This window comes from Ambystoma mexicanum, chromosome 13 (genome assembly GCF_040938575.1).
Source record: "Ambystoma mexicanum isolate Mex_15411 chromosome 13, UKY_AmexF1_1, whole genome shotgun sequence".
NCBI classification, from domain to species: domain Eukaryota; kingdom Metazoa; phylum Chordata; class Amphibia; order Caudata; family Ambystomatidae; genus Ambystoma; species Ambystoma mexicanum.
Genome location: NC_090938.1, coordinates 716,244,839 through 716,256,922, shown reverse-complemented (window position 1 = coordinate 716,256,922; position 12,084 = coordinate 716,244,839). Strand labels below are relative to the sequence as shown.

General features: G+C 46.1%; 1 protein-coding gene across 2 annotated transcripts in view; it reads right to left on the bottom strand.

Annotated features, from left to right (window-relative positions):
* LOC138521781 (uncharacterized) overlaps positions 1-12,084 on the bottom strand; it is a 227,619-nt gene that overhangs the window by 96,078 nt on the left and 119,457 nt on the right. For both annotated transcript variants that reach the window (XM_069634855.1, XM_069634856.1), the window contains 2 exons: positions 2,944-2,966; positions 709-1,976 (listed from right to left, as the gene is read on the bottom strand). In XM_069634855.1, coding sequence (XP_069490956.1) covers positions 709-1,976; positions 2,944-2,966 — 1,291 coding nt within the window. The remainder of the gene's footprint in view (positions 1-708; positions 1,977-2,943; positions 2,967-12,084) is intronic.

The window sequence follows — 12,084 nt, the reverse complement described above, 5'->3', positions numbered from 1 at the left end:
AAAAAACTGGGGTTTGGGGGGGTAACCCCATTTAAAAAAAAAAAAAAAATTCAACATTTTTTTTTCAGGCAAAATGTTTTCGAGAAAATGGCATTCGAAAATAAGACATTCGAAATAGTCACTATAAACCATATAATAACACATCATTATAATTTGGTCATGGGCGTCTGCTTGAATGGACAGTATTTTGGTAATATGGGCCTATACACACTGATATTAACGATACATATGGTGGTCCATTCTTGTATGAAATGTATATCACATTATAGTGATATCGTAACCATATTTTTCGTAGTGTACTTAGGAACAATGCTATGTGATGCCTCTTCTTGTTTGCTTCCCCTGATGTCACTTTGGGGTGGGGTCAAATGACATCATCAGAAGCCAACTGTCGTGTGATGTCACTTCGGCTACCCCTAGCATTTTGGTGAAATGACGTCCCCGTGTTTATGGCTGGTGCATTGAAGTCAGTTATCCTTCTGAAGTAGATAAAAGGAGCACCTCTAAGTGGGCAAATTACATGCTTTTTAGCCACTTGAGCAGTAATCACCATTTAATTACTGCATTGTTTTTGAGACAGTCAAGGGCTTCTATCCCTTTTTCTTTACCGATAGGCAGCACACATGTGAACTGAATTTCGTCGCGCTCCAACCAGCATGGCAATGTACACAATGTTCATTAATACAAATATCAGGATTTTACTCTTACCGAATGCATGTATTATCTTCATCGTAAGGTCTTCGTCTTTCTCTGCCTCCACCAACTCCATTTCCTCATCATCTTCAGCATCCTCCTCCTCCTCAGTATCCTCACCCGCATCAACATCCTTACCCGCATCATCATCAGCATCCGCATCACCCTCTGCATTATCAGCATACCCACCATCATCAGCATACCCACCATCATCAGCATAACCACCATCATCAGCATACCCACCATCATCAGCATAACCACCATCATCAGCATACCCATCATCAGCATACCCACCATCATCAGCATATTCACCCTCATCACCATATGCACCCTCATCACCATATGCACCCTCATCACCATCCGCACCCCCCTCACCATCCCCATCAGCATTCCCATTCTCACCCTCAACAGCATCCTCACCATCCGCATCATCCCCATCCTCATCATCCGCATCATCAGCATACTCACCCTCAACAGCATCCTCACCATCCCCATCCTCCACACCATCCACATCATCGGCATACTCACCCTCATCAGCATACTCACCCTCAACTGCATCACCATCCGCATCCTCAGCACCCTCCACATCATCAGCATACTCACCCTCCGCATACTCACTCTGCACATCATCAGCATACTCACCCTCATCAGTATACTCCCCATCCGCACCCTCCTCACCATCCCCATCCTCCACACCATCGACATCATCGGCATACTCACCCTCAACTGCATCACCATCCGCATCCTCAGCACCCTCCACATCATCAGCATACTCACCCTCTGCATACTCACTCTGCACATCATCAGCATATTCACCCTCATCAGCATATTCACCCTCATCACCATACTCACCCTCATCAGCATACTCACTCTGCACATCATCAGCATACTCACCATCATCAGCATCCTCACCTGCACCAGCAACACCATCCGCATCCTCAGCACCCTCCACATCATCAGCATACTCACCCTCATTAGCATACTCGCCATCCCCAGCCTCATCACCATCCACATGCTCCACACCATCCTCGTCCTCCTCACCATCCACATCGTCGGCATACTCACCCTCATCCACACCCTCAACTGCATCACCAGCCGCATCCTCAGCACCCTCCACATCATCAGCATACTCACGCTGCACATCATCAGCATACTCACCCTCATCAGCATCCACACCCTCATCAGCATCCACACCCTCACCCTCATCAAAATCCACTCCCTCATGCGCATCCTCCCCTGCATCACCATCTGAATCTGAGGGCTGAAAACCCAGGGATCCACACCTAAAAAGGAGAGCAGAGTAATGCGTCACATTCTGATCTGCTCAGTCAGCACAGGAGACGGGGAGGGGAGGGGGGGGCAAATACTGGGGGAGTTAAATGAGACAATTAGTACCCACAATCTGTAAGAATGGGCAAGGGGGCACATGCTGTAAAAAAGGAGCAACACCTGCCCACACTGGTATGGCTGGGACAAAATGTGTCTATTGTGATAAGCACAAGACATCCAAAGAAAAGGGTGGACTAAGAAATATTTACTGTGAGAAGAAAGACACCTCCCATGGTGAGGGTGGTGCACAGAGCATTATATGTAGGAGTAATAAGGGACTGCTCAGAGTGGCATAGGAAGCCTCTACTGTGAGGACAAAGCAAGACATCCCATGGTAATGGTGGGGCAGGGAGCATTTAATGTGGTGGTAATAAGGGACTGTTCAGGATTAGTGTGGGACAGGAAGCATTTACTGTGAGAAGAAAGCACAACCACCCAGGTTAAGGGTGAGACAGGCAGTATCCACTGTAAGAAGAATTAGAAAATCTCTAGGCTAAATGTTGGGAGCAGGAAGCATCTAATGTGGGGGTAATAAAAGACCCCACCACCAGAGGGCAAGAGTTAGTCAGGAAGCATCTAATGTTGGCGTAGCCTGCCAAACTCATGGGGCATACCTGTCCAAAGAGGACCATAATTCAACGTTATGCCCCTTCTGAAATGCTTATCAAAGCAAACTATAAAAAAGACTTTGATAAACTGTGAGGCAAGTATAATGAGGAGTGGGCACTATGTTTCAGGTGGCCTTAAAGCAGTGACTAGCCCCATATCCAGGTGTGCAATGAAGTGACTCCCTCCCCACCCCACAGGGATGAGGATGAGACAAGGAGGGTCCGCAGAGAGAGAACTATGAATATTTAGACCGCCTATGGGAATAGGTGTGGCCGGAAGTCTATACTGACAGGTGAAAGAGGAACATCATACCTGCTTAATGTGCTCTTCACATCCTGGAACGAGAAAGGGAAACAGATCATTATACAGCTAACAGGATACACGTGTTGTAAAACAGTTTCTTTCAAGAGAACAACAATTACATTTGTTTTATTGTGGCACAGTTTAACAAGTAAACCCTTCACAAATAGAAATAGACTTGGCATAACCTATCGGGCATCAATGTCATTTTCATGGTCTCCAGGTGCTCACGTGGCTCTGTAAGGTAAAGTGTGATAGATGTGCTCATCTTTTGATGCGTGCAGAACCAGGAGAAACTGGCGTCTGTGTGTGAGATTTCTGGGTGTGCTTAGTTTTGTGCACTGGGGGTTGCTGTATCGGGAAGGGTGGCGTCCAGTGTTTGAGTTGTTTGGTGTCAGACGTTGTTGGTTTTGTAAGTTGGCTAGAAAGTGATGGGTGGTTTGAGTGTTTTGTCGGTTTGGGTGGTCTCTGGGTAGTGTGGATCTATATTATTGTTTCTTTCTGTGGGTATCCATCCCGTTTTTCTATTTTTATGAGGTTACAGATTACAGAAGCGAGCATTGTAGAAGGTTGGGGTGGTCCGCTCATGGGGGTGGTTGTTGTATAGTTTATCTTGGTGAGTTGAATAGCCAGGTTTTTAGCAATTTCCTGAAAGTTAGGTGGTCTTCCGTCGTTCTTATTTCCTTCGGGATCAATTCCATAGTTTAGCTATCGGATGGAAGAATGCAGTGCCTCTGAATTTTCTTTTCTCATAGTGTCTTGTTTCTATTTGGAGGTCAGTGCTAGATCTTAAATCTCTTGTCGGTTGGTATCGGGTGATTTCTGCTTGGGGGAATTCAGCTCCTTTTCTATGTATTGATTTGTGGGCAATGCAAAGTTGATGTGTTTCTCTACTGGTATCCAGTGTAGACTTCTCCGAGCCGGTGTGATGTGGTCTCTCCTATTTAGTCTCAGGAGTAGGTTTGCTGCAGTATTTTGGATGTGTTGTTTTTTGGTGAGGCGTTCAGGCATTCCCATGTGAGACTATTTGGGTAGTCTATTTTTGATAATACCACGGAAATTATCGCAAGGGTTCTGTGGGGGAAATTGAGGTAAGTGAGGATCCCCCTTGTTAACTGTAGAAGGTAGAATTTTGTGTTGTTGACGTTGCTCTTATTTTAATTTTGTATTTATTTATTGCTTTTTTATAATGTGCCTATACATCACAAGGTGTTTCAAGGCGCATCAAGACAAAAAAGGGGGTCAGGGGGACAGGGATGCAGAAAACAAAACGTTCCTACTAGGTCTTGAGTCATTCAGAATGGTCAAGTGCTATAACATAACATTAAAGGAGAGGGGGAATGGAGGTGTGCTGGAAGTGAAGGAAACAAGGGAGAAGAAAACAAAGCATTCCTACTAATCCTTGTGGCAAGTCGGATAAAGGGGAGAGGGGGGGAAGGAGGGTATGTGCCAGACAGTAGAAGGGGGCGGGGGTTACATAACGAGGAGAAAGATTCATTAAATACAGTGCGCGGAATCGAGCACAGCAGAAGGCTGGAATGGAGAGTGGGTGTACATCTTGGGAAAGCCTCACCAAATGGTGCAGGGACTACATCAAGTATCAGCCTCAAGGTTGGGCATACATACTGTGGCAGACACAGAGGGTTTCCCTCAACTCCAGGTACAAATTAATTCACTTTAATTTTGTCCACCAAGTGTATACATACACCAGCCAGACTCCACAGACAACGCACGTCCATATCAGAGGCATGCAAGAGATGTGGCAAATCCCAGGCAGGCTTTCTTCACCTAGCTTGGGAGTGCCTGACAATTGGTTGATTCTGGACAAGGTTTCATCAATAGTAGCAGAACAACTGGAGCAAAGTCCAAGGGTGGCAATGCTGGGGTACACTAAGGATCTGCAACCCCCAGTAAGGAGACTGGCTGGGCTACTGCTGGTGCTTGCACGTAGGTGGGTAGCTATAACCTGGGGGAAAGGTCGCCCATCCACAACACGGCTGTGGCTCCAAGATGTGGAGTATTGCCACAATATAGAGACAACTTTCATCAGGACTCTACCCCTCCATGCGCAGCCTCCAGACGTATGGGGACCCTATATCCACCATCTGCTAACATCGTCGGACTGAAACTCGGTTGGATATTCCTGGTTTTCCTCTTCTTTTCTAGACTTCTTTTCGAGTGCCAACTACTGATTGAACTACAACTGCATTGCTTATGAAAAATGTACTACTCAAAGCTACAGTGGGTGGGGGGGGGGGGAAATCAGACACCACGTTGCGTATTGTTGTGATTTGTTGTTAAAAATTCAAAAATAAAGTTTGAAAAAAAATTATCACCTCACGGTTACACGATGTAAAGCAGAGCTCAGGCAGCGCAAAGTTAATCAGTGGTAGCAGGTGTGTCTAATGCAAAACACAGCAAGGTTGCAAAGTCAATCAGTGGTTGCAGGTGGGTGAAATGCAAAACACAGCAAGTTTGCAAAGTCAATCAGTGGTTGCAGATGGGTCAAATGCAAAACACAGCAAGGTTGAAAAGTCATCCAGTGGTTGCAGGTGGGTCAAATGCAAAACACAGCAAGGTAGCAGTCAATCAGTCGTTGCAGGTAGGTCAAATGCAAAACACAGCAAGGTTGCAAAGTCAATTGGTGGTTAGGGGTGTCACGGTATTAGTTTTATGACGGTACGATAACCTTCTTGCCAAATGACGGTATATCATGGTTATCGCGGTATAGCAGGTGGAGTTAACTAATCTTAACAAATATTTTCCGCCTGTCTTTCAAAAGCTTTCTGTCGAATGAGTTTACAGGACTTGCATGAGCGCTCGCTGTGGTCTCGAGGAAGACACTGATTGCAACAGCGATGGGTGTCCTTCCAAGGAAATTTACCGCTACACATTGGGCAAAATTTAAAGGGCGTCCTCTCCATAGCAGAGGGTAGCGGCAGCCATACCAAGAAGAGAAAGCGAGGTGTAAAGGAAATACATTCTTAGAGAATAATAAACCCAGGGCCCCACTCTCCCTACTGTAAGGGCCTGGCCGGAGGGCCAGGCCACGCGGTCGATGGTCATCAAGCAGGTGTAGATGTCGGTGGCAGGAAACCCACGAGCCGTTGAGATTAGTCGGGAGACTAGACGACCATAGGTTGTGGGGACAAAGTTAGCAATATAAAACTTGCGAGCTCCGCATAAGCGACCAACGAGGTTGGCGGGAAAAAACAATCTGAGGGACCTCAACACGTGAGGGATTTTGGGAACACTACACGTCACGTTACGGATAGTGTTACAGTCACACCCATGTCGACGTTCCCTTTCGATTTTCGAAAGAAGGATGCAATACTCTGCGATTTCCACTAGATGTCGGACTATTATGCACAGCATGTGATTCTAAGCAGATCCACAAGCATCTTGTTGGCAATTTGGATTAGCTCCATTCCCGCCAGTAGGGCACATAGCTAGGTGAGTTGTAGGGGCGACTCTCCATCCCTCACCCATCGTGCATCCATACCTGAAAGAACTTATCCTCCTTGGGAAGTTTCCCCTAAGAGGGAGAAAGTCTTAATACCAACCAAATCATCATGTACTATAGTTTGCCCAGGCACACTACGTGCCATCTAAAAGGACCACACTTGCTCCGTCCTCCCACCTTGCTAACAAGGGACCCCCATTCCTCCTGGAAGGAACCCATTGGATTGTTCCCCAATGCAGTCAGCTTTTCCACCACCATAATATCCTTCAACTTTTTCTCCCAGTAGGCACCCTTCCACATTTCGAATTTTGGGCAATCCCCAATCTCCCCGCTCTGCACATCGCCTCCCACATTCTGGGGGAACCTATATTCCTCCCAATCTTTGGAGGGGATGCCCAGCAGCTTCCAGACAGGGTCTAACTGCAGCTGCTCCCCTGTTATTTCCTATATTCAACTCAACGGTTAAGCCCAGAAAGTGCGTATCTCTGGACAATGCCACCACATATGGGAGAGAGAGCTCACCTGTCTGTACCCTCTAGGGCTTTGTGGGGAGGCCCTTTGAAACATTCTACATAACTTCAGGAACCCGGTGCCAAACCTGCAAAACCTTTAAATTGTGCTCCATGGTGGAGGTAAACAGATTCCCATGAAAGGTAGCCTTAAAAATGTTTGCCCAGTCCTCTGAGATTCCCCCTCCCCCTTGCTAGCTACACCCAATACCTCTTTAAAGTTGGTCTGCCTGACATGTCAGCTGTGATCAGGTACCCAGTCAATTTATCGCAAACATTACATGATGGTACGTAACAGAGCAGACCATAAGACCGGAAAACACAGAAACGATTAAATAAATATATAAAGGGTAGTGGGCTAAGGGGTTTAAATGGGTTGGGGTGGCATTATAAGGTTGGAAAATCAGGGGGCTTGGGGCGATTAAATGTACCACTCTCTAATTGTGGTCGGTAAAATCACATATGACCCTGTGATCATTACTTATAAAGTCTGGAAAGGATCCCCTTTCTAGATGTGAAAGAGTCAAGAGCACATTTAAATGGGATCAGTCCTCTGGACAAATTTCATTCCATTTTTCATCTGTAAATATACATCTGAGATGGGGAAAAAAAAATAGAGAGTGAACCATTGCCCAGTACCTCCCTCAGTCTCGTAATCCAGGAATGCACCACCCTTATACAATTGACCTGCCCTCTCGAGACCTATACCCGACCACCGTTGGGAGTGGTGAAACCCCAGGCACCCTAGGTCAAGTGGAGGACTCCAGACTAAAGACATAGGGGAAGGCCAAGATGTGAGAAGACCATTATTAACCCTGTTCTTTTTCCACAATTTCCAGAGAACTCCCAGAGTAGGGTGATCCCTGAGCCACTTGGGGATATCGTTATACAGGGCCCATAGAAAATCCCACCTCCATAGCCTCAAAATGGGGTTACTCCCCTTGGGGAAAGGAACAAATGGTCCAGATTCGTCACATCAGATTTCAGCAGAGTTCGGTCATTTCTGGTGCTGATCGAGTCATTGAGGAAGAATAGAAATATAGGCGCAAGTTCTAGATCTTTCATGATGGATCTCTAGAGATTGGGGGGCCAGATCATGTGGCAATCCAATTGGGTTGCATAAGAAGGGCTTCTGTAGAGAAGAGGTGGACATTTGTTCGAGAGGAGTTATAGGTCTGCGGCTTTATGAAAAGTATGCAGTCAGCAGTACGAAGAGCTATAACATTTTGTGGAAGTAGACACAATGATTCAAACCCGCTGTATGCTAGACGAACAAGTTACTTACCCCTGGTAACGTTCTTTCGATTGGATGTTCCTCCCACATATTCCTCATCTTATGATAATTATCTCTCCAGCTTCAGCTGCTTCGGATATTCTTTTCGACAGGGGCACTATGTGCCGTCTTGTCTATGTCCCTCGAGGGCCTCTGTTCGACTGTCAAAGTCATCATCAGTGTAAGTAGCGCATAAAGCGCCCGTTGGCTTCAGTTGCTGTCTCCCCGTCCCCTGAAGAGGGATTACCAGGCGTACCATAGACTGTATGCGCCAAGAAAACAAAGTGTAAGAACGCGTAAATTGTACGGCGGGGTAGGTAGGGAGGGGCGATGAGGAATAGGTGGGAGGAACATCCAATCGAAAGAACGTTACCAGAGGTAAGTAACTTGTTCTTTGAATAGAATGTGTTTTCCCAAGTATTCCTCATCTTATGATAGACTCCCAAAGCAGTTATAATTTGGAGGTGGGAGTACAAATTCAATTTTGTTCTAATCATGGACCGAATGAAGGACCGCTTTTGCAAATTGTCCTCCCTGAGTGGAAGATGAATCCAGACAGTAATGTCTCGCAAAAGTGTGAAGACTACCAAGCGGCCGCTGAACAAATGTCTTTGATTGGGACACCTCTTTGAAGAGCAGCAGAGGTTGCCATGCCCCTTGTGGAATGTGCTTTTAGGCCTTCCGGCGTGTCCTTGCCTGCTAATCTGTAACGTTCTCCAATAGCCATGATGATCAATCTGGATATGGTTTGTTTCGTAACAGCTAGACCCAATTTAGGGCCAGTATAGCCAATGAATAATAAATGTATCCATTCTAGATATGTAAAAACTGAGAACCCTTTTTGGGTCCAGTCTATGTAATCTTTCCTCCTCCTTTCCCGGATGGGGAGGTGGATAGAACATTGGTAAAGTGATTTTTTGTGACAAGTGGAGGTCGGAGACTACCTTAGGTAAGAAAGAAGGTTTCACATTGAGAATAACCTTGTCTTTATGGCAAACTGTATATGAAGGTTTACAGGAAAGAGCCTGCAACTCACTTACCCTGCGGGCTGACGTTATTGCAATAAGCAAAACAGTTTTGAATGTTAAAAGTCTTAATGGGCATGAGTGTAAAGGCTCAAAAGGAATGCTTGTTAAACACCAGATTGAGATCCCATCCAGGGACATTGAATGAAACTGGTGGAATATATTAGTAAGCTCTTTTAGGAATTGAACAATCAGAGGGATCTTAAAATATGAATCCTCCTCTCAAGAGCGCTTGAAAATCGATTGCGCCGCCAAGTAACCTTTAATTGTTCCAACCTGGAACCCCAGATTTGCCAAATGTAACAAAAAGGAAAGCACCATAGGTGTGTCACATAGAAAGGGATCCACATTCTTATCCCTGAACCAGCTGCTGAACTTGTTCCAATGACAGTGGTACAAAGATTTTGTTGCTGGCCTTCTGGCCGAAAGCAAAATCTCCATTACGTCATCCAGGAGGTCCCAATCCTTTTATCTCAGCCTTTCAGAAACCATGGGTAAAGGCTGAGTGTCCTGATCTCTGGCTGGAGAACCCGACCTTCCTCTTGCGAGAGAAGATCCTCTGTTTGTGGAAGCCGCATTGGAGGGCAGATGGACATGTCCACGTCCTCCTGGCCCAATCCGGAGCAATTAGGATCATGGATTTCCCAAACTTTCTCAACCTCCTGATCACGTGAGGAATGACGGGGACTGGAGAAAACACATACAGGAGTGGAAATTCCCAGTCCACCACGAATGCGTCCCCTGGAACAAAACAGATTGCACTTCTGGTTGATATGGTCACGAACAGATCCACTTGTGGGTTCCCCAAAGGGTAAAGATCTTTTGAAGGACTTCCTGAGCTAGTTCCCACTAGTGGAAGACTGTGCTCTGCCTGCTCAGAGCGCCCGCCGCCGTGTTCTCCTCTCCGGCTAGGTGAACTGCCAATAGGGAGATCCCTTCTTGAATTGCCCAGAACCAGAGTTGCATTGCCTCTCTGCACAGTGGTAGTGACCCTACATCTCCTCTCTTGTTGAGGTATTACATGACCACTGTGTTGTCCGTCATTATCAGGACATTCTTTCCCTGCACAGAGGGCAGAAAGGCCTTCAGCGCTAGTCTGATTGCCCACAGCTCCAAAAGGGTGATATGTAGTTTGAACTCCGATGGAGACCAACGACTGCTGATTGTCAGATTGTTGGTGTGGGCTGCCCACCCCGTGAGGGAGGCGTCCGCCACTACCGTTATCTCCGGCCATGGCTGCCAAAAAGATTCTCCCTTGAGAATGTTGTCTTTGCAAGCCCACCACAGAAGGTCCTGAGAGACTCTGCTTGGAACTTTCAGGTGGTCTGACATTCTGCCTGAAAACTGGAACCATTGAGTCCTCAGAGCCCATTGGAGGCATCTCATTCCAAGGCGAGCCTATGGCACCAGGAAGATGCAGGATGCCATGAGACCGAGCAACCTCAAAAAAAATCGAAGGTCGGAAGATGCTGGGCACTCTGGAATTTGGTAACCATCTGCAGAATGTGTTGAGCTCTCACCTTTGGTGGCAAGGTTTTCCACGAGAAAGCATCCATGACTGCTCCAATAAATTGGAGTCTTTGAGATGGTATCATGTGGGACTTCTTGTAATGGAGGGAGAAGCCCAGTCCGTGGAGAGAGTGGCGGTTACGCTGAGATGTTCCCGGGCTTGTTCGGGTAAACAAGCCCTGATCAGCCAATCGTCTAGGTAGGGGTAGAAGTGAATCCCCCCTCTCCTGAGACTCGCTAACACCACGCCATCAACTTGGTGAAAACCCTCGGGCGTACATCAGCCCGAATGGCAGAACCCGAAACTGATCATGAGAACCGCCAACCGCGGACCTCTGGTACTTTCTTTGCTTGGGATGGATAGTAAGCATGAAAGTAAGCAGTTTTCATGTGTTAATTCCGCCGCATAAATATCGCAATGCAAAAATATCTCCATATTTTTGCGGCGAAATTCACACATGGACCCTGCGGGGGACACCCTTGCAACCCCTGCATCATTTATTAATGTGCGGGGAACACCCCCGCAACTCCCACATAATATCCCCCCCAAAAATATTGCCTATGGCGAACCAAACGGCCATATCTACGGCGATATTTTTGTTGGGGATATTATGTAGGCATCGTGAAGGGCCAATTATTCCACCCAGTCCTGGAGTTGGGACTGCTAGTATGGCATAAAACTGGGTACCCAAAGCGCTTTTCTGAAAGTCACCACAAATCAACCTATCATTGGAGGCAAACGCCAATTGTAATTCTCTAATATGTATGCAGAGGGTGGTGGAGAAGGTATGGAACCTATGCCCAGGGTACCTACAATTGAAAACAGTGAACACGTATTTTGAATACCACACTGCGCATATACGGAGTACAATCTTAATTTATACAATCCATTTTTAATGCATTACTAGCCAATTATAGCCAGCACGTAATAGCCAACACATGTTTCGACCAAACAGTCTTCTATTGGGCTAGTTTCAATACAATATCATAAGCACATTGTTATACACAATAAATTGAATCACCAACAAACAAATTCAGGGCACAGAATGGGAAATAAAATTGTCAAAATAATAAAACTAAATTAAACAATTACCAATCATGGATACATACCAATAGAAACACTGAGTCACCCAAGTTTCAACATAGGGAGAAAACGATTTAAATAAATAAAAGTAGGGGTGACAATTGCCACATGAATAATATATTGTAACTCAATACAATCCTACGAACCAGTCAGCGTTGAGATCAACATCGCTGTGTGTGGCTTACCAATATGTGTCACCCTTCACCAAACTATTTAATCCGGAGTTCCCGATCCTAAGAAACAATTTAACAGGGTATTTCCCTTCTTCCTATACACCATGGAAGTAACAC